Below are 26,336 nucleotides of genomic sequence, written 5' to 3'. Positions count from 1 at the left end.
CTCTTATCTCTAGTATAGCCATGCCTGTCCAATCACTGGGCTCCAAGTAGGGATGTGCACAAAACCGGTTTGCCTGGTTCGGTTTGAATTTGAACCAGGTTCGAACCAGGAGGGGGTGGTTCGGTTTTGGTTTTGCTCGAACCTCCCCCTGGTCCGGTTCGAATTCGAACCGGTTCGAACCAATTCAAACCGGTTTGAACCAGTTCAGACACCCAAAAATTGGTAGGATGGTGGCTGGTACCAAGGGGTACCTGCCATCCAAACCCCAAAGCAATCGGACACTCGTACGATTTTTTAAATGAATTTTTGAAAATTATTTCTATTTTTTCTCATAGGATATAATGGGACTCCAACCAGCCCATTATTCCTTATTGTGGAGCACCCATGGGTGCCAACAACCATGCAAATCCCAAAGCAATCAGACACCCCTATGATTTTTTATGAATATTTGAAATATTTTTAATTATTTTTCTCATAGGGTATAATAAGACCCGAACCAGCCCATATACCCTATTGTGGAGCACCTAGGGGCACAAAAGTGGGGTAGGTGGTAGACAACCAGGGGTGCCTACTATCCACAAAGTTCCAAGGCAATCGGACACTCCTCTGATTATTGGTGAATTTTAAAATTATTTTGGAATTCCTTATAGAGAATAATGAGGATTGCAGCAAATGTATAGCTTCACGTCAGGGAGAAAGCGGTGTCCTAGAGTGGAGTGTGGTGGGTGGTAGTTCCCAAGGTGGGCAAGGAAGCTATCAGAATTATTTGAAAGGAATTTGGCAAAAGGCAGATTTTAAAGTGATTTCTGAAGTTTACGTGACTTTAAGGTTTTTCTCCATAAAGAAGCATGGAGATGTCAGCAAATGTATCGCTTCACATCAGGGGGAAAGGGGTGTCCAAGAGCAGAGTGTGGTGGGTGGTAGTGCCCAAGGGGGGCCAGGTAGCTATCAGAATTATTTGAAAGGGATTGGGCAAAGGGCTGATTTTTAAGTGATTTTTGAAGTTTATGTGTCTTTAAGGTTAGCAATGAGAGTGGATTCATAGTTTGTCATTGAAAATCTTACATGCTACCAAAGAATCTACACTTAGAACACTTCAGAAACAACAAAACCCAGTACCCAATGGGTTAGCAACCCATGGAGGTGGTTTGAACCCTCGCTCTGGGCCACCCCAGCACCCCCCAAGTGCAGTTATGGGGCTGCTGAAACCTCCATTCTTCCTTATGGAGAAAAACTTTAAAGCCACTTGTGGGATGCTGGGGTGGCCCAGAGTGAGTGGTGGTCTAGTGCAAAGAGGGTGCCAACCACCCCCATGGGTTGCTAACTCATGGAGTACTGGGTTTTGTTGTTTCTGAAGTGTTCTGAGTGTAGATTCTTTGGTAGCATATAAGATTTTCAATGACAAACTATGAATCCACTCTCATTGCTAACCTTAAAGACACATAAACTTCAAAAATCACTGGTTCTGGTCCCTTTATACTCTATGAGAAAAATAATTGAAAATATTTCAAATATTCATAAAAAATCGTAGTACTGTTCGATTGCTTCAGGGTTTGGGTGGTTGTTGGCACCCATGGGTGATCCACAATAAGGTATAATGGCCTGGTTCGATTCCTATTATACCCTATGAGAAAAAAATAAAAATAATTTTCAAAAATTCATAAAATATCGTACGAGTGTCCAATTGCTTTGGGGTTTGGGTGGTAGGTACCCCTGGGTGCCAGCTACCATCCTACCAATTTTTGGATGTCCGAACTGGTTGGAACCGGTTGGAACCGGTTCGAATCAAACCAACCCCTGGTTCGGTTCGAATTCGAACCTGCAGCTCGAACCTGATGGCTGGTTTGGTTCGAATTTGAACCTTCGAACCACCCTGGAATGAATTCAAACCAGTTCAAATTCAAACCGGTTCGCACATCCCTATCTCTAAGGAAGGTTTAGTGTTTTCTTTGATTGTTACAATATGCATGGAAGTAACATGGGAGTGTGAAGATATGCAGTGGGAAAGCAATTTAGGTAGCGTCAGCAGTCTGTAAACATGTTGGCAGGCAAACTAGGAAAGTGGAGATGCACAGCTCCTGGTGCTGGTGCAGAATCTAAAATGGCGCTACTTAGGCTGTCTTCAACTACTCAGAATAAACATATACATTCTATTTCACCATAACAGACTGCTTTTAATGTGTTTACCATTCCCTCCTTCTGCCCCTCCCCTCTTCCCCTCCCTTACTTCCCTTCTCATGCAGCCTAACCAAGATAATTGATTATATTTTTATACTTCACCTTTCTTCCCTGATAACTTCATACATGGGGTTACCACAGGGTCTCAATTCTAAGCACTGAATTGGCCCAGGTCTTCTAAGCTTCAGCAAGGTTCCTGCTTCTTGAATTTTCATATCAAGCCCTGGGACAGTGTAGGATGCCTACTAGGGATGTGCATGGAACTGGCAGGGTCCAGTTCAAAGGCAGGGTTGGGACAACTTTAAGGGCACGGGAGAGTGCACTTACCCCTCCCTCTGCTTTCCCCCTGTCGGTGTTCCATCTGTAAAGATGCGGTTGGGGCGACAGCATACCAGCATACCTCCCTGCCACCCCGTTCCCTCCTTGGCCAGAAGTGGCTGGAAGTGCCGGGTTCGTGTGCGCATGCCATGCTCACTTGTGCACATGTCAGGTGAGTATCGCAAGTGAGTATCGTGTACGTGCACGTGTCTGGCATGCGCATGTGCACCCGGCACTTCCATCCACTTGCAGCAGGTATGACGGAGTCTTTACAAATGGAGCACCGGCAGGGGGAAGCAGAGGGAGGGGTAAGTGCACCCTCCCCTGCTCTTAAAGTTGTCCCCCCACCCAAGTTTGAGCTTCCGAACCACCCGGTGTCCGAACCTGTTCGTAGGCCCGTAAAAGGGCCTCTGCACAGGTTCGTGCACATCTCTAATGCCTGCCCTGACTGCTGATACACAAGCCAATTTAGATGTCTTCCCCCACCCCCCAAAATAAGATGCAAAGAAAATTTTCTTTAAATGGTGGCAGCTGGCACAGCCCACTTTAAATCGGTTAACATTCCAGGTGCACAAGCCCCAAAGAAAGAGCTCTGATAGGCTTTAATATTCCATGCCAAAATGCATCAAGGTTGCTGGTATTTCATCAGTACACCTAGAAGTTCTACTTAATGACTTAAGTCCTATAGGTCTGGGGGAGCTTTCTTCATCAGCCTTAAGTGCAAAATCCAATTCCAAATGACATAATGCATTAATGTGCTCTCAGGCTTGCATCAGTGGAAAGGATTTGCCACTTTACAAGATGTGCCCTTTCAGAAGCTTTGGCATGATACATTTGCCTAATGAAATCACTTGAGCATATAGTTTTGAGCTGCCTATTTGTCAACTTTCTGAGACAAAATGGTAGTAACAAAAATTGATGGTGACTTTACTTTATTTATCAGGATTTACTGTTTCAACAAGTATGAGGCTCTTCTTTTTGCAAGCCTGTAGAAAAGCTTGCAAAGCTGTTCATGGTGGAACGAGCATCACAGATCCACATCAGTATTCAGACTGGAGATCAGCTGTATTGTGGCTCCCACCAAAACTGTTCCTTATAGCCAGGAATTCTAGTAATATGAGTTCCACACAATGACTTAAGGGCTTCTTGCAGACTTACAGTATATGCTGTTTCCTTCAAAGCCCCCCTTGCCTTATGATATAGATGGAAGAACACCACAGCAGAGCAGCTGTAGGCAAGCTTTAATTTCTCACTCCAGCCTCCCCATCAATGTTCCGTGTAGCACGGATTCTCAGACATTGTTGACTACAACTCCCATCATCCCCAACTGCAATGGCCCTTTGCTGAGGATGATGGGAATTGTAGTCAACACCACCTGGGCATCCCTGTTTCAAGGAATGCTGCTCCCCACGCTTGCAATATGAGGATAAAATCCTTACTTTATTTTACTGGGTTGTTGACAGGATTCCTAAGACAATCCATGTACCGTGCTTTGAACACATAAAGCTGTTAAGCATTATTTCAGTGATCACTTTTGCAATCTCATTCCCCTTTTAGAGCTACAAAACCAAAATCAGTATCTTAGACGTATGAGTATATTTGTTAAGGGAAGCACATAATAAAGAATAGAATTCTACAGAAGACATGCGAACAGTCCTAATATTGACTGACACTGATGAGTCCTAATTTTGACAGATGGATCAGGTAATCCAAGGCACTCTCAATTAAATGGGCCCCCTTGGTTTTTGGTCACCAGTCCCTTCTCCTGAATACATCAACACAGCCTTGCTCTTTGCCAGCAAGAAAGATGTAATCATAGAAGTATCTCCATTAGTAAATACGAATACAAGGAATATTTATATACCACTTTTCAACATAAGTTCGGTTTACATAGATATAAATAAATAAAATGGCTCCCTGTCCCCAAAAGACTGACAAACTAAAAAAGAAACATTAGGTAGACACCAGGAACAGCCATTGGCTGGATGCTGTGTTGGGGATGGATAGAGTGAAATATAATAAGACAAAAACCCCTTTGAAACTCAAAGCCAATATTGTTTCCCTTTCATCTTCGAAGATGTAGTCCTAAGATGAATTCTTAGTGGTGGTATAATATTCAGCAGGGGCTGAATATTATTATTGTGCTTTTAATTTTTTTTAAACATTCACCCAGTTCAGGCATTATTGCAAACCATTTGTCATTGAGAAAGGTCACTCTAGACGATGGGATTCCTAAAAGGTAATTGTTAAATTACTGCTAGTTGTAGATATACTAAAATGTCTACAACTATTTTGTTCCATAAGCAAAAGCTGGACTTCTGGAGGAACTTTGCTTTAAAATTGCTCACAGAAGGAAGAAAGGAACCTCTCTGTGTGTGATTCCAGGAAGCAATAAGCACCTACATGAAAATAACCCCATCCTTAATCCCCTGCCTATCCGTTTTTATCTGATGGCTTCAGTGCGGGCTGGAAGATCACTGCATGACAGAAAACGAAGGCGAGTTAACAAGATGTGACCGATCCCATGGAGAAAACAATAGAGAAAAACGGCCTCTACTTTGCCTAGTATCCTGGTGCCGTTCCCATGTCCAGGTAGCAATGTGGATCACGGTTGGTTTGGTGTGCTGCCTAGTGTTTGCGGGGTTGCCTTTGGCTCTCTGTTCTTGCCCTTCCCAATGTAGCTGTACTTTCCACAGTATCAACGAAGGAACAAAAGCAAGGTATGGCGATAATTATTTGTTTTCATTAATCAACAGGTTTAAAGCATAGTTTTGTAGAGATGTTTGCGTATAGGTTAGAACACTGTCTGAGGAGAAACCACAAATAGACGTGGGTCGCTCTGTGGCTCTTTGTTGCAAATGTTATTTTCTCAATCACTTTGTAACTACGGCTTTATACGCAGTAGGATTAGCTGCAGAGCACACTGTAATCTGATTTCAGAGATGGCATTTGATGATTTTCTATACCAAGGCAGAAGCAATGTAATTAACATTTGTACAATACCGGAAGAAAGAGGAGAGAATAATTGTGCTTTTGAAAAATCTATGAAAAGAAAAAAATGTTTTAAAAAACATATTGGACTGATACGAAAGCGGCGGGGGGACCCACTATGGGTTCTTTCAAACATTTTAAAAAAACATATAACCCAAATAAGATTAAACATACCCATGCCTTTCATTTGGCAACCAGTTCTTCTAGCTGAATGTTTTTTCTCTGAAACTGACTATGATACGTACATTCTATACACTTACTCTAAGCATTTAAGAATGGCTTCAGTTCTGTGTAATGCTTAAAATATGATGCTTCCCTCCATGGTGTGGACAGTCTGGTTTGGGACAGCACTGGGAAAAGTGTTAGAGCCCTGCTTCCCATACCATATCCTCAATTCTTACTGCTTCCCCTTGGCTGCTATTTAAGTTAAAAAGCACCCAAGGTCAAGCAAAATGTTTATTGTCATGTGTAATGTGGCCCTCAACTAGGAAATGGAATCTGTCTTAAATGGGAAAGATGAATAAGAAAGAGAACTTTGCTCCTTTGTTTATGTGCTGTAGTAAGTTTAGTTTTACATTGCCCCATCTTAGGTACTGTATGTAGAAATTAATAACTTGTAAAAGGAAGAAAGGAATAGAACACCTAACTTTTATGTCGGGCATTTTTAGTGCTGGTTGAAAACGCGACATATACATTCTCTTGGCAATGCTTATAACAACACCATAAAGTGTTGACCATAAGGTCAGGATTATTATCTCCAAATCGCAATAGGGTTCTTTGGAGGCTGAGAATGAATAGTTTGTCTAAGGTTGATGGGGTCTTCATTGCTGAGGTGATGTTTACTGGGAAGATCCTGGCTCACGGCCCATATTCTTAGCCCCTACACACACACATGTACATAATACACACAATACCCACACGTCAGATAAGATAAATGAGAAATCCTCACTGTAGCATATAACATGGATCTTCGATCACTCAAAAATGACAGTTGCTCACTGCAAAATGCCAATGTGCATGTATCATCATACATAGGGGCCACTTTTCTTGTAAATAAGCCAGTGGGTTATGTAAATGTTCTTTGGCTGTTGTTAAAGGCACTAAAATAGAGGTATATCTAATTACCATGGAGATCCCATAGTTCTTTATAGCATTAGCAAAGACTTCAGGGTGACTAGAATACGGTAATATGGCTAGATATATTTGAAATGTTAGGAAGGACTTCCTTAAGCCAAGTAAGCAATGGAGCAAGTTGTCCTACGAATCTCCTTCTTCAGGGACTTTAAAGAGGAGCTTGGGCGCTCATTTTATGGAGATAATTTAGTTACAGTAGTATAGTTAGAGCAGCTTCTTCCAACTTATTATTTTGTAAGTGAGATTCTAGCTGATCACTGCTCCCTAATGAATATGTTTCCTCTGCCAGACTTTCCCCAAGTGTAGCACTATCTCCCCCACCCCCAAGGAGTCAAAGGAGAGCAACTGGTGATATTACTGGGGTGGGGGCTGGACTGGCTCTCAGCCTCTGATGTGTTGCAGAGAAATCATTTATCCTCTATAAGTAATTGTACAGGAAGCAACTTTAACTGAGAAGTAAGAGTTTGATATTTATTGCTAACTAAAAAGTATGCTAAATAAACAGACTAACAGTCTCTTATGCAGAGAGAGTGAGAACCTCTCAGTTTGAATTTAAGACAGCAAGTGAGGAGCAAAAAGTGACTCCACCCCCAAGCAATTACATAGACCCATTCAAACACAGACAAGCTTCCCCCCCACCCCCACAAGGAACTGAGACAGTGTCCAAGGCAGAATCCCAACATGATGACCCCACCTATTCAGTATCAATCCTATTCCTATTTGCATAGCTCCATTTCAGGTTCTGGGTCTTGGCCACATGAGAGTGGTGTAATGGAATGTTAGGGATAGGAAATGGCGTTTACAATGTGAATGCATGGGAAACTGGAATAAAATATACTAAATGTACTAATTGAACAATAAATATAGAGAGATGGGGCGGGGGGACATTATTAGCTGCCTTTCCACAAAAAACAAGGGCCAAACTATCGAACATAGGAAGCTGCCATATACTGAGTCAGACCATTGGTCCATCTACCTCAGTATTGTCTTCACAGACTGGCAGCGGCTTCTTCAAGGTTGCAGGCAGGAATCTCTCTCAGCCCTATCTTGGAGATGCCAGGGAGGGAACTTGAAAACTAGACACTCTTCCCAAAGCGGCTCCATCCTGAGGGGAATATCTTACAGTGCTCACACTTCTAGTCTCCCAGTCATATGCAACCAGGGTAGACCCTGCTTAGCTAAGGGGACAAGTCATGCTTGCTACCACAAGACCAACTCTAAATAAATACATAGAAACAGAAATAGAAACCAGAGAACTATGACCTAAAAAGATGCAGTATATGTATTGATTGGGATCTGCATATTTTTAAAAAATACAAATAGCATTCACACAGATTCCCAGTCTGGAGCAGGAGGTTTTAACCTTTTGCACCTGCTATGTGTCCAAGCCAGATTGCTCTCTCCCATCATAGCTCTTATTTGCTATTTGCCCAGGGAAGCAAGTAGCAGCTGTGGGAGATCCAGATGGGGAGCACAGCAGAGGCAAGGGCTGAAGCCAGTTCCCCAGCTGTAATCCCACTTGGAGTCCAATCCCAATTGGAGTCCTGCATGGCTGCTATTTATACTTTTGAAAAGAATATGCAGGCCCCAATCATTTGTTTATTCTTCACTGTATATTATTTTGAGCTTTTAAGATTGTAAGTTGCTTTGGGCTGCAATTTGTGGGGAAAGAAGAGCCAAAATAAAATAGAAAAATAGAAAATAGAAAAGTAAAGCAAAATAAAATAAATAAATAGAAATAGAAACCAGATAACTATGACCTAAACAGATGATAGTCGCTCAGTTCATATAATGTATATAAAAACACTGGCAATAGGGAAAAAAGCAAAGGGGGTGATATGATGGATCTCCCTAGGTAGTGAATTCAAGAGGATGGGAGCCACTACAGAAAAGGATCTGCTTTGTAATTTGACTGATCCTACATTCAAGAAAGATAGTGTGGCTTCTCCCTTTGATCTGGAGCTGGAGTAAGTGGTGAGGAAGTGATGTACTGAGTCAATAATATTTTTCTTGACAGTGGTAGATTTTTAGGATTGGCACCTTGATTGCTTTATTTCCCCAAACCTCTTCTATTTGTTTATATTAAGGTGAATGACTTTTGCATTAATATTAAAGACTGTTGCTTAACAGCCATGTTGGCTAATCTTTTTTCTTAACAAATACAGGTGAAACTCAGAAAATTAGAATATCGTGCAAAAGTCCATTAATTTCAGTAATACAAATTAAAAGGTGAAACTGATATATGAGACAGACACATTACATGCAAAGCGAGATAAGTCAAGCCTTAATTTGTTATAATTGTGATGATCATGGCATACAGCTCATGAAAACCCCAAATCCACAATCTCAGAAAACTAGAATATTACATGGAACCAATAAGACAAGGATTGAAGAATAGAACAATATCGGACCTCTGAAAAGTATACAGTGTACTGTGCTTGATTGGCCAGCAAACTCGCCTGACCTGACCCCATAGAGAATCTATGGGGCATTGCCAAGAGAAGGATGAGAGACATGAGACCAAACAATGCAGAATTGCTGAAGGCCACTAATGAAGCATCCTGGTCTTCCATAATACCTCATCAGTGCCACAGGCTGATAGCATCCATGCCACGCCGCATTGAGGCAGTAATTGCTGCAAAAGGGGCCCAAACCAAGTACTGAATACATATGCATGCTTATACTTTTCAGAGGTCCGATATTGTTCTATTCTTCAATCCTTGTCTTCTTGGTTCCATGTAATATTCTAATTTTCTGAGATTGTGGATTTGGGGTTTTCATGAGCTGTACGCCATGATCATCACAATTATAACAAATTAAGGCTTGACTTATCTTGCTTTGCATGTAATGCGTCTGTCTCATATATCAGTTTCACCTTTTAATTTGCATTACTGAAATTAATGGACTTTTGCATGATATTCTAATTTTCCGAGTTTCACCTGTATGGCTATTGTGTACTGACTCCAATCATAGCACTCTAGCTATAGTAGGCAATGTTTAGGCTTTCTGATGAATTCTGAAAAGGATAGGATTTAGAACCCTTAACACACTTTGATGTCCTGTTATTGGAAATTGCTAAAGCAAATGGCTTTCAAATTACTTACTGGGGAACCTGGGGATTCCTTGGAAACTTAATAGGGTTTTCTTAGAAAGAAGATCAATAATGCCTGCCACTGTCAATATACCCTTGCAGTGCATAGCTGTAGGGTAGTGATAAGTGTATTATATGGTGTATTTTCATGTTACACAAAACACAGCTGAGGTCTAGCAGTCCGACCGGTCAATACCTTGAGTGAGTTGAGTATACACTCTAGAACATATGCAGGAATCCTCTGTAGATGGTCTCCAAAATTAATGGGTTTACATACACATGAGATACTGTAAAAATGGGTCTATGTACTAGGTTTACAGGCCAAAGTCACAAGTCCTCTTCCTCAAAAGGATTTTTCGTTTTCGTTTAACTGGTGTCTCCAACATGGCTGACATATAAAGAAAAAACAAACACAACAAATGTTCTTAAAATATAATGGCTGACATCTTGAGTAAGGAAGCACCAATGCAGTGAGAGGATCGAACAACAGGGTTTCCCGACTGTACACTGGGGAAGGGGTGATTTTTTATTAACTCCTCTTCCACAGACTATCCATGCACAGCCTTCATGGACATATTTTGGGTGGCAAAGAGGGCTTCCTGGGTTAGACAAGGTTATCAAAAATCACTCAGTGCACCTGTGAAGTTAGCCTAGAAAGTGAGGTTTTTCTGTCCCAGTGCTTCCACAGCCATCATGTTTTTGCAGTTTAATTTTAATTATATTCAAGACCCTTGACTTTACTGACAATCTTGGCTCCTAACTGAAATCTGAAATGGCATTCCTTGTGTTGAAGGTCTCAAGTTCATTCCTTGTCACCTTGTCAAAGAACCTTAGGTACCAGGGTTGCAAAACTCTTGAAGTGCCATGGCTAATCGGAGAAGCCTGTTCTGGCCTAGATGGACCAATGACACATTGATTTGTGTACTCAGTAGCTTACAAAGGCAATAAATAATTGAAAAGGGAAGATTTTGTAAGACAAAGGCTTGCCTGATAGGCAAGCACGGGTACACTAAAATCATTAAGATTCTGTGAATTTGAACCCATTGATTTAATGTTATAAAATGGATGAAACAAACTTCTGTTGTAAGCAGGGGGTGGGTAAGGAATCAAATAATCTAGAACGGAAAAAATATCAACAACAAAGATAATTAAATGTTTTCAAAATGGATAAGTGTAATTTAAATGCTAATTTTTCCTCCAACAGAGCTGTTCTGTGCAATGACCCAGAGATGACACTCACACCGGTAAACTTCCCAGGGGATACGTTTAAACTCCGAATAGAAAAGACTGCAATTCGAAGAGTGCCAGGGGAATCTTTCCATTCCCTTCGCAACCTGGAATTCCTCTGGATGCCCTATAACTCTTTGGCCAGTCTCAGTGTGACTAACTTCAGGGGCCTTCGTCGGTTGCAAGAGCTGAGACTGGATGGGAATGATCTGACCTCGTTCCCATGGGAAGCCGTTCTGAGCATGCCCCAGCTGAGGTTGCTGGATCTGCACAACAATGGACTTGCTTCCATACCAGCTGAAGCTGCTCAGTACATCAAGAATGTCACTTACCTAGATCTATCAAGCAATAAACTGGCGACGCTTCCTCAAGAACTTACTGCAGTCTGGTCTAATCTACAGGCAGTTCCATATTTCCCCAATGACAATTCCAAGATCATCTTAGGTAAGAAATGTAACTCTACAACTGGCAAAGTTAAACAGAGTGTACTCAAAAGATTGCCATTGCTCATTGTCTCCCAAATGTCTGATTGCTGAGGCACCTTATTCTGGAAATAAAATGGGATACCCTTAAACCCACAAAGGTTTACTTTTGGAGCTTGTAAAAAGGACTAACCCACCCCCCGAGAAGTCCACCTGTTGTGTTTCTATGTGAGTTGTTGTGAGCACGCCTCCTCTGAGGGCAATGTTTTGTGCGATGTCTGCCTCGGGAGTGATGAAGTGATCCCACAGCAATCATCCCCAATGTGGTGTTGCGGTGGAATTACCCACGCCAGGGGAGGCTGATTGGAGAGAGGCAAAGCCACAGCAATGAGTCATGCAGAGATGTAGCCAGAAGCCTTCGTTGGGGTGTGTAGCTCCTCCTCTGGGTGTGTATTTTAGGTTTACGTGAGTCTTTCATTATTTCATTTCTGTCTTGTCACATCAACTTGGAATTATTGCCATAAATGCTGCATGCAAAGCCTTCCTTCCTGCCTGCCAGCCTTCCTTCCTTCCTCTCTCTCTCTCTCCCCCACCCCTCCCCCCTCCCCCCTCCATTCCTTGATACTTATGGGATGGGATGCTAAAATTGTGGCGGGGAAGGTGGAGGAGCCCTTAGTATACAAGTCTCTACCAAGTTTAGCTTCACCTACGGGTCTGTTCCAACATAGTACTGTATAAATCCTACACACACACACACAGACTGTGGAAAAGACATTGATAAGCCCACGAGAGCCCTTTAGGCATAAAAACCAGGAAAGTTCTTGTGAATCATCTCCAGACTGTGCCATGAACCATGACTTCTTATGCTTCTTTAACAGCACTGAAAAATTGGAGAATAAAGTCTGTGTTCTTGTTAACTTTGCCTTTTTAAATGTCTGTTACCAAAAGGTAGGGGTGGGGGGAATCCCCTGCAGCAATAACACTCTTTCTCTTTGTTCTCACTATGCTTATGTGAGGCAGAGGCCAGAAAAGGAAACCCCCCCCCCAAAAAAATCCCCCAGACTAAGAATCCCCCAGGAAACGTGTATCCTGAGATGAAGGGTAGGTGGCACTGAGCAGCAGTGAGGCACATTTCATTCACTAATCAAACATCTCTGACCAGTGAAATATGTGTGTCTGCTCCAATATCCACACTGTGATCAAGATATCACTCCCAGAGGTCTGATCTAGTCTGGCATCAAACCTAGCCTAATTCCAGAAGGTAGTCAGGGATTTGTTCTTTGCTTTCATGCCCTCCATTCTGGACTGCCACAAAACAAATAGACCAGCGAGGCCTAATAATTTATTGGGTGCAAGAAGTTCTGCCCATCCTCCCGCAGGGCTTCCAGCCCCAAGAGATAGAACCCAGTCCCCCTCAGAGAGGTTCCTGATATTTAGACTCCCCTCAACCCTCCTCTGCTCATTTTCCTGGCCGGATTTCAAAAGCGTGCTCACCTTGGCATCAGCGTATCTTTTGAGTCCTGACATTATCCCAGCTACAAGGTAAGCAAGTTTAAGCCACTGTTAGTGAGGCTGCTGCACTTGGCCGGAAAGCTCCTTCAGCTAGTGTGCATAGATTGAAAGGCAGCTGTGACCCTTGGGGTATGGCAAGAGACTGATTGGCAGGGCCAAGTGCATGGAGGGGCAGCCAGCCAGCTAGCTAAAAAGAGATCCCGCCTGGGGACATAGCATGTGTGGATCTGGATAGATGCCTGAGTCAACACAGCAGTGCAGAGCTGGGGGACCAGATTGCCCTCTCCAGCCAGGCACATAGCCACAGAGAGACATGGTGGAGTTGGAGAGGTCCAGGGGGGAAACCCTTAAATAGAGCTAAAGGGCCCAAGTTATGCTCCCTGTCACTTTCTAAAAACAGTGGCTGACATGATGCACAGCCTTCTGTCTCTGTAATGCTCCACCCTGGGGCTGCTGCAGATTTGTAAGTAGTCCTGATGCTGTTGAGAACAAGGGGTTGCACAAGCAGTGCTATGGCAGTTTTCTCCATTGCAGTGGATGGGGAGGAAATGCAGTGGTGGGGGGTAATGCAGTAGGTAGCACTGTTTTTACAGTCATTCACTCTAAACAGCGCCAGGGTTGCTTACAAGTCTGCAGCAGCCCCAAGGTGTCGTGTCACGGAGATAGTAGACTGCGCATTCTGTCTGCCAGTAACTAAGAGAGGGGACATCACAAAAGATAGAGGGTCACCCCCCTGTAATTCAAGCACTGATGACATGAATGCATGTTGGCTTCTTCACACAAAGGCTAGCAGATGTTCTTTGCTCTCATGCTCTCCATTATGGACCACCACAAAAGAAAGAGTCCAGTTCGGCCCCAGTATGTCATGAATCACAGAAATTCTGCCTCTACCACAGCAGGGCCTCTAGTCCAAAGAGCCAGGATTCAGACCTCTTATGCATTGGCTGAAACAAGACAGAGACATAAAACATGCCTCAGGGCTGAATTTTAACAGGACAATTAGTAATGGTCAATGGTGGATGTGGGGCTCTTGCCAATCTTCCTTAATTAGGCAATGCACTCATATTCTCAGGGTCTGTTTGTTTGGAGAAGGAAGTTTTTTAAAAAGGCTGAAAAAGCATGGTCTCTTTGGTGGCTGGTGCCTTTAAGACCCCATCCACTGCAAGACCCACCCACCCTGCCAAGCCTACCATACCCTCCCTACCACACGCACCCAAAATTCTTCCTATCTGCTTCACCCCAGGAAGGATCTCTTATTAGCCATGATAGCTGAATCGTATCTCCATGTTCAGAGAGACAGTATGCCTCTGATGTTTGGGGAAACAACAGGGAGAACCTTTGCCCTCCTCTCCTGCTTGTAGATTTTCCAGAGGGATTTGACTATCCACTGTTGGAAACGGTGCTGTACTAGATGGAGAAAAGTAATTTGTCCAAGACCACAATTGGAGAGATGGCTCTGAGTCCCGCACATCAACACCCCAATAATTTCCCCTTGCACGAATTCCCCCCAAAATCATTTTCTTCGCAGTTCCCCTCAAATTATTTTCAGTTTGTTAACTCTCCTTAAAATCAAATTCTTTAATGTTGTCTTGTTCCAAAAATGCTTTTTCTCCTGATTAATTTCCCCTTCCAAAAGGTTATTATTTCCACACATCAATTTCCCCCTCTACTTTCTCCCTCCCAGAAGAATCCTCCACTTTTCTCACTCATCATCCAGCTCTTTCTCCTTTTCATACTCAACCCAGCACCCAAATCCTTTCCCCATCTGGCTCTCTTTGGTTAGCTGTGCTTTCAGCTTGAAGAGGAAGAAGGCTCTGATATTCTTTTAAAAATTGGTAGCTGGTTACTAATATCAGAATGAGCCAGCCTGCTTCCACCACTCACTCCTTCTCCATCATCCATGCTCAACAGCTCACAGTGCAAAAATATTATCTGCAGGTGTATGGTGGGGAATACACTGTGAACCATTTGGGGGGCACTTGCGCTGTTGCCAGTGGCACCAGTCACATTGCTGCAAATGACCTGATTTATTGCAGGCATGCACACTGATGTCCTATGATTTTTTTGCCCTGCTTTTACTTGCAAAATGATTTAATTTGAGGTTTGTGGTTTTTTGCCCTTAAGATGGCAGTTTGACATGCTGTGTGCACAATATACAGAACAGCAACTGGGTATGGATTCATTTAGTCCAGTGAGTTGCCCTAAAATAGGTTAGCCAGCATCTCCAAAGAGGAGAAAGTACAGCTTATTTATTCATGAATGGGACCATATAATCCAGATGAAGTTTTACTAAGGCTGAATGGAGCAGTACTATCATTTCTTGAGTCATTGAGAAGATGCTCCCATGAAAACAATTGGATGCTTTCTCCCTGTAGTCTCCTTCCCCAGCTGTTTTCCTCTCAGCTGGGATCCCATATGTTTATTTGCCATATGTATGCATTTAATGTTGTGAGCCCCTTGAGGACAGAAGTGTTTGCATTTGGAAAAACTGTAAGGATAGAGTGGGATAGATATCGAATAAACAAAGTAAATGAAGCATCTGGGGGAGGCCATTGCTGGAGGAAGGCAGCACGTGGGTGGAGGGAAGGATTAAGCACTTCCTGGCTGCTGCTTCTCCAATGAGAATTGCCCCTTCCTCTGTTTGACAGCAGGCCAGGCCCCAGACCTCAGCCGCTATATTTGCCCAGATGGCTCCTTCGAGACTGTGCAATGAAAATCTCAGGCAATGCTGATGTGAATTTTTCCAGATTGTCAAAGTGGCAAATTGACACTTCCCTTTCTTATCCTGATCAGAGCTCCTTTCTGTCCTTGATTTTGTCAGTGTTTCCAGATATGTCATCATGCTTTACCTGCTTCATAAAGACTGAAACAAAAGAGGTCCTGAAATATTCAGTTTTCTTTATACTATCTGTCACTGTCTTTCTTTCACAGCGGAGCAGCTGCTTCTCACAGACTTCTTAAAAACCCCTCTTTTCTAGCATCTTTGACTAGTCTTTGCTTTTCAGAGAGACAGCATAAGGTTTTTGTGTGTAGATCACCTTAGAGCAGAGCTGCTCAACTTTGGCCCTCCTGCAGATGTTGGCCTACAGCTCCCATAATCCCTGGCTATTGGCCACTGGGGCTGGGGATTATGGGAGTTATAGGCCAACTTTGGCCCTCCAAAAACAGCTGGAGGGCCAATGTTGAATAGCCCTGCCTTAGAGTACGTTTGCTCAAAAGGATGCAGCAGATGATAAATAAGCAGTGAGCCTTGCTCGAAGGGCCAGTGTATTCATCCCTCGGGTCACCTTTCATAGCACTGGCACAAATCGTTCTCCAGGCCATGAGCTCATGGGGATGCTGGTATGTAGCAATATTCCTACAGAGCATGCTGCTGCAAGGTTGGGACCTGAGTCATTTCTATGGCTTTGTGTTGCTCCTTCTACTGCAATGACTTTGTCAGGCTTTGCTCTTCCATCTCTAAATGGCAGGGGTGTGCTCAGTATCCCATGTGATGTATTAGACTGGAGGGACTGGATGAAACCAGAATGACGCAATGAAGCAGAGAGGAAAGGTCTAGATGGGGGCAAATTACAGGCATAGTTCCTGCTTGATCTGGAAGAGTTCCAGGAGTCCACGCCTGTGGAAGAGAGAGTTGGAGCAAGTGTGTATGGCCTTTAGGAAGGTATAAAGAGAATTCAGAAGGAGATGCAAATGAATTGTGCCATGGTCAATGAGGAGGTAAACCTCTGCTGTTTTTCTAGGGCAGTTGGAGGTTGTGCAGGGGGCCATGTGTGCTGTAGACTCAGTGCTTCTCCTGAAGCTATGGGACTTGGGGGAAGAACTAACAAAAGACTAGATGGGCCACAGGGCTATCACATCTTACAATGACACATCACAGTGTAAGATGAAGTGGTGATATTAGTTGTCCTTTTCCTGGATTATGAGCCTCTTCTGGATTGTCAATAAACAGAAACTGTGATATTAGTTGTTCTTTTGAGGGATTATATTTCTCTTTGGAATAGTCCGTAAAAATATACCTTTGGTTTGGTGACTAACCAGCCTCATGAGGTTTGAAAGCTTGTACAGAATATGTCCTTCAAAAGAAAAAGAAAAAACATAATATGAGGGCAATTTCACCAGTTCGGCAAAAGTGTCATGTTTTCCTCTCTACAACGCTATAGGGATATGCAGACCACTCTGTCCAGATACTTCACTTGTCTTGCAGAAACTCATTTGGCTTCACTTCAGTATTCACGGAAGTTTCTTCTTGAGAAGAAACCTGAAATTAGCTTTGAATTTGGCTGTGTGTGAAATTTTGGTGCTAACTGTGCCTCTTTTAACATTAAAAGTGCATGGCAGACTATGTACATGTAGGGGAAGAATGGCAGTTCAGTCCCCAAACAGAGGAGCAAAACCAGTTTGGTGAGAAAGCAGCCAAGCAAGAGGCCTGGAGACAGTTCTTTAGTATTGAAGAACTACAAGGATTTATTTAGAAGTTACAAAAGTATAGGGTAAGGCTGAAAGTGGGAGGGACTAAACAAACAGCCATCTCTGGAGAGACAAAATGGAGACTAACACTGGAAGAACAAAGAGGGGCGGAGTCCATCACTTTTATCCATGACCCTAACCCCGCCCCCACCCCCATGGTCACTGTTAGACATTGCAGCTGAGAGATGATGCTGCCAGGGTCCTAGCACCAACAGTACACTGGGGCTTGATAAAGCCCAGGTGCCAGGGAGCCATGGTACCTAGAAACTGAACCATGGTGCCTAGACTAGGATATTCAGAGGTCGAGTTATTTAATAAAAACTTTATTTGTCCCAGGCAGCCCTGGTTCTTTTCTAAGTATGTCACTTGTAGAGGGAATAAAGAGAAGCCCATTTGTCCTCCCCCTCCACAGTGGCCATCACTGAGTCTGGTTATTTTGTCAAGTGTCCATTGTCTGGCTCCTAAATTTTTGTGCTGGCCCTTAAATCCAAAGAAAACTTTGTCAAGGCCTGGTGTACCCACTTATTTACTCTTGGCCACTAGAGTTTCCACACACCAAAGACTGGGATGGTTGACTTAAACTTTCTATTCCATGACCCCAAGTCTCCCTAACTTCAGTCAGATTGAATTTTGAATTTTCAGTTATATTGTTGACCATCATTCGTTCTGGTGTTAGACCATTCTACATGACAGCAGAGGTATTGTTGCCATTCAACAAATCTGGTAGGTTCAGCTAAGAGACAGTGACTTTGCCAAGGCTGCACTGGAAACTTTATAGCTGAATGAAGTATTAATTGAACCTGGGATTTCCACATCAAAAGCACTAAAAATTATGTGGAGAAAATGGTTTTCCTGCTTTTTAAAAACCTCAGTGGATTTATTTCTCCTGGTAATGTTGCCACCTATTTCAGGCAGTGTCTTTCACAGTAGCTGACATGAAGAAATAAAACAGATAAAACTTTCCCAATCGCTTTATCTCCCAGTCAGGAAAAGCTTTACCTGCTTAATTTATTTGTGTCAGATACAGGCACTGAGCTAAAAAACAACAACCCAATGGCAGTTTTGTATGTGAAATTAGATAATGTGTAAAACTAATTCAGTTCTCATCTTTGCTCCTGTGTTTGTTCATATGATGCAAACATATAAATATAATGAATGCTATTTAGAGTTGTGCCACTCTTTGTGTGTGTTGGGGGGAGGTGGGGGCTTGTCCTTTAAATGACAAGAAAAATCTGTTGAATGACAGTATGTCAGGCTAAATATTGATGGCACAGGGACAGAAAAAATAGAATTCATTGGCAACCCCTGCTATCTAGTTCAGGTGTCATGTAAAAGGGCAAACAGTGACTTCTTATCTACATCTAAAAATCCAGTTTTCAACATATGCCTCTACTTGTTCAACATATTGGTGATGTCACGATCAACAGTCCCATTTCTCTTCCCAGGTCTACAGGACAATCCTTGGACATGTGACTGCAGTCTCTATGAAATGGTTCACTTTCTCAATTTTCAGTCCCCCAACATCGCCTTCATTGAACCAAGACTGAAATGCTTCAACCCTCGGAGTCTGGCTGGAGTCCTCTTCAGTCAAGTTGAACTAAGAAAGTGCCAGAGCCCTGTTGTGCACACATCTGTAGCCAAAGTGAAGACCATACTGGGAAGCACAGTGCTCCTGCGCTGTGGTACCACTGGGGTACCTATTCCTGAGCTAAGCTGGAGGAGGGCTGATGGAAATCCACTCAATGGAACAGGCAGGTTCTCCTTCACTCTTGTATGCATTGTATTTGAGGATTTGTAAGGAATAAAGCAATCATACATCTTGCACTGCTAAACCATTCAAAGCTGTTTCTGAGGCTATGTTTTAAAGCTATGATATAATTGATATGAACTACTACTGAGTCTGCAAAGCCAGATCACATTTACACCAAAAGAAAGAACCACCAGTATGAACTCTTATAAAGCTGGGCAAGGTATTCCAAGGAACAATCCAAAAGAGCAAGGTGTTGGAGCATCTGGTGGGCCACTGTGTGAGGCAGGATGCCGGACTAGATGGACCTTGGGCCTGATCCATCAGAGCTGTTCTTATGTTTTTATCTTCCAGGAGAAACATTCGGGGCTTTCAGTTTAGAAAAAAGAAGACAGAGGGGGAATGTGTTTATAAAATTGTGAATGGTGTGGAGTGAGTTGACAGCCAGAGATGTTTATCCCTCACTCATATTATTGAAACTGACTGTCGGTGACTTACATACTGAGCAGCATCCAGTGGGCATTTCAAGCACCGCAGGAAGTGCTGGGTGCTCCTAACACAGTATGCACATAGTAGCACAATAGTGCTCTTATGCAAATGCAGGAAATTGCACAAACAGAGTTGCGTGATGGTACACCCGTTGTAACTAATGTGTTAGGAGCCTGCAACTGTTGTTATTATTATTATTTATTCGATTTCTATACTGCCCTTCCAAAAATGGCTCAGGGCTGTTTACATAGAGAAATAACAAATAAATAAGATGGATCCCTGTCCCCAAAGGGCCCACAATCTAAAAGAAACACAAGTAGACACCAGCAACAGTCGCAGGAGGTACTGTGCTGGGAGTGGACAGAGCCAGTTACTCTCCCCCTGCTAAATAAAGAGAATCACCACTTTGAAAAGGTGCCTCTTTGCTCAGTTAGCAGGGGTTCCCATGGTGTCCAAAACACACACGGGATGCAGTGCAGTATGCAAGTCAGTAGGTTTATTTTTACATTTCTTGCGTTTCTTCCCACAATGGATGCATGTTTGGGAGGCTTTAAAAAAGATTCTACACATTCATCGAGAATAGGACTATCAATAATTTTTAGTCAGGATAGCTAATTGCCTATCTACAACCTTCTGTGGCTGGGCAAGGTGATTGAGAGGGTGGTGGCCTCCCAGCTCCGGACAGTCTTGGAGGAAACTGATTATCTTGACCCATTTCAAACTGGCTTTTGGGCTGGCTATGGGGTGGAGACTGCCTTGGTTGGCCTGATGGATAATCTCCAATTGGGAATGGACAGAGGAAGTGTGACTCTGTCAGTCCTTTTGGACCTCTTAGCGGCTTTGAATACTATCAACCATAGTATCCTTCTGGAGCATCTGTGGGAGTTGGGAGTTGGAGGCACTGCTTTGCGGTGGTTTCGGTCCTACCTCTCAGGCAGGTTCCAGATGGTGTCCATTGGAGACTGTTATTCTTCAAAATCTGAACTTTTGTATGGTGTGCCTCAGGGCTCCGTATTATCTCCGATGTTGTTTAACATCTACATGAAACCGCTGGGAGAGATCATCAGGAGATTTGGTGCAGGGTGCTATCAGTATGTTGATGACACCCAAATCTATTTCTCTATGCCAGCATCATCGGGAGAGGGTATAACCTCCCTAAATGCCTTCCTGGAGTCGGTGATGGGCTGGATGAGAGATAACAAACTGAGACTGAATCCAGATAAGACAGAGGTACTCATTGTGTGGGGTTGGAACTCAAGAGACGATTTTGATCTGCCTGTTCTGGATGAGGTCACACTTCCCCAAAGGAATAGGTATGCAGTCTAGGGCTGCTTCTGGATCCAAGCCTCTCCCTGGTCTCCCAGGTTGAGGCAGTGGCCAGAAGTGCCTTCTATCAACTTCGGCTGATACGCCTGCTGCGTCCGTTTCTTGAGATGAATGACCTCAAAAGAGTGGTACATCTGCTGGTAACCTCCAGACTGAATTACTGCAATGTGCTCTATGTGGGGCTGCCCTTGTATGTAGTCTGGAAACTACAGTTGGTCCAGAATGCAGCAGCCAGGTTGGTCTCTGGGTCATCTCGGAGAGACCATATAACTCCTGTATTGAAGGAGCTACACTGGCTGCCGATATGTTTCCGGGCAGAATACAAAGTGTTGGTTATAACCTATAAAGCCCTAAACAGCTTGGGCCCTGGGTATTTAAGAGAACATCTTCTACATCATGAACCCCACCACCCACTGAGATCATCTGGAGAGGTCCATCTGAATTTGCCACTGGCTCGTCTGGTGGCCACTCAGGGATGTGGCTTCTCTATTGCTGCCCCTAGGCTTTGGAATGTGCTCCCTAGTGAAATAAGAGCCTCCCCATCTCTGACAGCTTTAAAAAAGTCTTTAAAGATGCATCTGTTCACTCAGGCTTTAAATTAATATTGTTTCAATAGTTTTAATGCGGTTTTAAAATATTGTTTTTAAAATTTTAAATTGTTGTAATGTTTTTAACCTTTTGGTTTTTTAAACTAATTTTTACTTTCTGTTTTTATTTTGTTGTAAACTGCCCAGAGACATAAGTTTTGGGTGGTATAAAAATATGTTTTTAATAATAATAATAATAATAATAATAATAATAACAACAACAACTACTACTACTACTACTACTACTACTACTACTACAACTACAACTAACTAACTAACTAACTAACTAACTAACTAACTAACTAACTAACTAAAATGGAAACATCGGGTACAGAGGATAATTCTGAAGACCAGATGCTGGGGAGGACTATGAACTTCACCTTGAATTCTGTCGTTGTAAGCAACCTTGAGAAATTACGAATAAAAAGGAAGGGTAGAAATATAGGATTACATACCTACATCATGCTTGTGAATACACAGAGGCATCTGGCAAGCTATTATTAGATAACAGGATGTTGAGCTAGATGGCCGGCTCTTGGTCTGATCAAGGGAGGCAATGTTTTTAACTGGAGTGATACTCCCAGCATCACATGACTTTAAACATGACTTGGAGCAACACTGTTCTGCCACTCCTGCAGTTGCTCTCGTGCCCATTTGGGTAATATCTATAACTTCTGCTCAAATGTTTAGGGTGAACGAGATGGAATTTGGTTTAATGCAGAAAAGCAATTCTTATAATGTTCTAGTCTTAATGGTTGTAATTCTAAACATTGTATATCTATTCTGATGTGATATCCTCTGAAACTGATACACCTACCATTACCTAAATCAAATAATAACCTGCAAGAAAAAACAACAGCCTTGAACAGCTCATTATGCTGAATCCTGCCCCTGCATTTTTTTATTCTTTTTGTTTGTTTTTCTCTTTCAGTTCATCAAGAAATTTCCAGTGATGGCATGAGCTGGTCTATTTTAGGCTTGCCTGTTGTCTCTTACCTTGATTCTGGAGAATATATATGCAAAGCAAAAAACTTTCTTGGAGCAACAGAAGCTTTCATCTCCCTTATCATCACTGATTCTGAAAGCACAGATGACCCCAGTGCAAATTCAAAAGGAACATGGAACGGAAAGGTGAGCGGGATGGAAGCAGCAGCTTACAATGACAATTTGGTAGCGAGATACGTCATTACAACTTCAACGTCCCCTACCTTGGGTGCCAGACCAATCCGTGCCAATACAGAAGGGAACTTGGCACTTCGAGATGAAGCACTTAATTTGATCAACAATCCAAGAAATCTGTTAGCAAGTCCACCCACTGGCCAACAGGAACCGGAACGTGTGGTAAGGTCTGTCCGAGTAATAGGAGACACAGATCAAAGTGTATCATTAGCATGGAAAGCTCCCCAGGCCAAGAATACAACCGTGTTCAGCATTCTTTATGCTATCTTTGGAGAAAGGGACATGCGTAGAATCAACGTGGAACCAGGTAAGACCAAGATCACCATCAATGGTCTGATGCCGAAGACTAAATATATAGTGTGTGTGTGTGTAAAAGGGCTGATTCCTAGGAAGGAACAATGCATCATATTTTCCACGGATGAAGTTGCCAGTGCTGGCGGAACTCAAAAACTTATAAACGTGGTGGTCATCAGTGTGGCCTGTGTCATTGCTGTCCCTCTGACATTAGTGGTCTGCTGTGGGGCCTTGAAAAGGCGCTGCAAAAAATGTTTCACACGGAAACCCAAGGAAATTCAGGACTCCTATGTTACCTTTGAAAGCCTGTCTCCAGGAGCCAAAGCAAAAGGAATGGAAGGAGAATACCTGACAAGACACACACCTGATGAGTCTAACAGATTGCTCTCTGCAAGGTCCAGTGTGGATTTAGAAGCAATACCTAAGGCAGAAGGACAGCCGAATGAGTACTTTTGCTGATATTGGCTTGCTAATGACAAATATCCAGCAAATGAACTTGTTCTTGTATCCCTATATTTGTAATCACACCTCACATGATGTTGGAAACTCACGTCACAGTATTGGCAAAAGAACATGGGAAAACTCTGTACAGCTTTACTGAGACTTTTTCCACAATTCTGAATTCAGTGATGTACACTATTTGATCTACAGTGGATTTTTACACTTTGTGCAATCACTACATAGAAGTATGAGGGTATGAGAGAAGGCAGTTAGAGGAGGGAATTGTAGGGCATTGGGATTGAGCAAACACTAGTTGGATTCCAACACTCCATGAAGGAAGTACTTGTGTAACTAAAGACTGTAAGGAGTGGAGGCTGGGTGAGACCATCTAGAAAGGAACAGATGAGTCTGAGAGAGAATTTGAGAGAGAGACTGTAAGGTAGATAAAGACTGTAACCCTCTGTTATGTCCTTGTGGAGTTGTGGTCCCTAAAGGTATATGTGGGTGCTGTATACCCTCAGGAATTTGAGGAGTGGGGAGAGGTAAGCCTAGATGGGGTGAGTCATGGGAATGTCACAATTTTGACCCCTAAACACCATAAGAGATGGCTGTTCCTTTCAGTAAAATGAAGCCTGTTCAGTGAATATGTGTACACTATATAATGATGTTGGATGTATATTATGGTATATTGCTATCTATTCTCAGTCTTTAAATAATTTTAAAAAATTAAATAACTTAAAATGGGGTGTGTGCTAAATTATCTGTGGTCACACAGAGAAATGGCTAATAATACAAATAAAAATAAAGTGAAATTAAATTCCTGTCAAGATTCACAGTCATCAGGTACTTCTGTAGGGGAAGAATGGCAGTTCAGTCCCCAAATAGCAAAGCAAAACCAGTTTGGTGAGAAAGCAGCCAAGCAAGAGGTCTTGACACAGTTCTTTAGTATTGAAGAACTACAAGGATTTATTTAAAGAAAAGGTTACAAACAAATTTGAAAAAGCCTGCAGCTTAATTTCAGCTGTAGCTGAAATGAAGAGAGAGACCAAAACGAACAACCATCTCTGGAGAGACAAAGTGGTGACTAATACTGGAAGAACAACGAGGGGAGGAGTCCAGCAGTTTTATCCATGACCCTAACACACACACACCAGTGGTCACTATGAGACATTGCAGCTGAGAGCTGATGCTGCCAGGGTCCTAGCACCAACAGTACACTGGGGTTTGATAAAGCCCAGGTGCCAGGGAGCCTTGGCACCTAGAAATTGAACCATGGTGCCTAGACTAGGATATTCAGAGGTAGTTATTTAATTTTTCTGATCTGAAACCAAGGAGAGGCTTTTCTGTTGGAGGGGAGGATTGTATGGTTCACCATTCTGTACCCTCTCAGAGAGGGAAAGGAGAAGGAACTTCATCTCCTGCAGCAACACATCAGCTGTCTTGTTTAGAGGTTGCAGGTGCAATTCATCATTTTCTCTAGCAGCAGACATGTTTGTCTAGCAAGACAAGATCAGCTGCTGCTGGAGCAAGCTAATCAATTTCTTTTTTGAAAATGCAGCAACAATTGCTGAATGGAAGAAGCTGATGCAGGGTTTCTTAACCTTGGGCCCCCAGATGTTGTTGGACTACAACTCCCAGAATCCCCAGATATGGCCTTTGTGGCTGGGGATTCTGGGAGTTGTAGTCCAACTACATCTGGGGGCCCAAGGTTAAGAAACCCTGATATGACGCTGCAGCTGCTACTTCTTTCTCCCTATCTCTCCAAAATAACACAGTAGGGCAAGATGGATGAGGTTTTTATCTTTGTATAACATGAACTTTCCTTTTATTCATTGTAACCGATTGCTCAAGAGATGCAGCTACCTTCTCTTTCCCACCCCTCTTATCTCTTAAAAATAAAAATTCTAATTAAAAGAAGCCTATTCTGTTCTGCTGATGAGTCAGATTGCTAATCCTCTCCTCAAAACAAGAGGACTCCCACCATGCAGTGGTGACACTCTCAGAATTGAGCTAAGAGGTCTTTAAAGACAAAGTCAAATATTGGCCACAATGAAACAATATTAAAATATTTATTGAACTACATGGATATAAAACCTAATAGAACAGTAAAAGCCAAGCAAAACAAATTTGAATTTGAATACGAGGGATATTTATATACTGCTTTTCAACAAAAGTTCCCAAGTGGTCTACATAGATATAAATAAATAAAATGGTTCCCTGTCTCCAAAGGGCTCACAATCTAAAGAAACATAAGAGAGACCCCAGCAACAGCCTCTGGAGGGATGCTGTGCTGAGGATGGATAGGGCCAGTTGCTCTCCTCCTGCTAATAAAGAAAATTGCCACTTTAAAAAGATGTCTCTTGGCACTGTTAGCAGGGGACCCTGGCTTATTCAGGATGGGGAAGAGGTGAGATCAATGGGGGTTCTGAATTTTGGACCTGAAACAATATTGGCCTGATAATGCGATCCTAAATGCTCTGACTCAGGTGCAGCAAATATTGGACAGGTTATATTCAAAATGTGCCACACCTTGGCCCTAAATGTGCCAGGTGTTGAGAGTGTTGATGCATTTCCAAGATGATGGCAGGTATGTACAGTGTGCTGTGATTGCTACTGGCTGCCATTCTTTTGGAGATGCTTCCCCCACCGCATTTGTGTGCTTAGCATTTTTTTTTTTTAAATAGTAAGTATGTTGAATGGCTTTTTCAGGGTAGATGGAGCAAAGCTGGTATGTTGCACAGTTATGGAGCAAGTCCCATGAAAACGAATTCTAAAAAAGAGATTGAATTACAGCCACTTCAGTATAAGCAAGGCCAACATGTATACTATAAATGCTTAGACTATACTGTATAGCAATTATTTGCTTGTGTTTATATAGGCATAGATGTCAGACTGAACAACTTTTGACCATTTGTCCAGAAATTTGACTT

At 42.7% G+C, this 26,336-nt stretch overlaps 1 protein-coding gene across 7 annotated transcripts in view; it reads left to right on the top strand.

Moving 5' to 3' along the window:
- The window catches only part of LRIT1 (leucine rich repeat, Ig-like and transmembrane domains 1), a 53,190-nt gene extending 27,913 nt beyond the window's left edge, over positions 1-25,277 (top strand). For 3 of the 7 annotated variants that reach the window (XM_053312917.1, XM_053312916.1, XM_053312918.1), the window contains 5 exons: positions 4,957-5,216; positions 10,917-11,383; positions 18,789-19,094; positions 22,424-24,997; positions 25,115-25,277. In XM_053312917.1, the coding sequence (XP_053168892.1) occupies positions 4,978-5,216; positions 10,917-11,383; positions 18,789-19,094; positions 22,424-23,424 (2,013 nt within the window). In that variant the 5' untranslated portion in view covers positions 4,957-4,977 and the 3' untranslated portion in view covers positions 23,425-24,997; positions 25,115-25,277. Of the gene's footprint in view, positions 1-4,956; positions 5,217-6,910; positions 7,078-10,916; positions 11,384-18,788; positions 19,095-22,423; positions 25,022-25,114 lie in introns of those variants that run through there. The other 4 variants (XM_053312923.1, XM_053312920.1, XM_053312922.1 and 1 more) reach the window with 3 other exon arrangements.
- Positions 25,278-26,336: the final 1,059 nt, after the last annotated feature.

This window comes from Hemicordylus capensis, chromosome 3 (assembly GCF_027244095.1).
Source record: "Hemicordylus capensis ecotype Gifberg chromosome 3, rHemCap1.1.pri, whole genome shotgun sequence".
NCBI classification, from domain to species: Eukaryota; Metazoa; Chordata; class Lepidosauria; order Squamata; family Cordylidae; genus Hemicordylus; species Hemicordylus capensis.
This window is presented reverse-complemented; position numbering and strand designations above follow the sequence as displayed.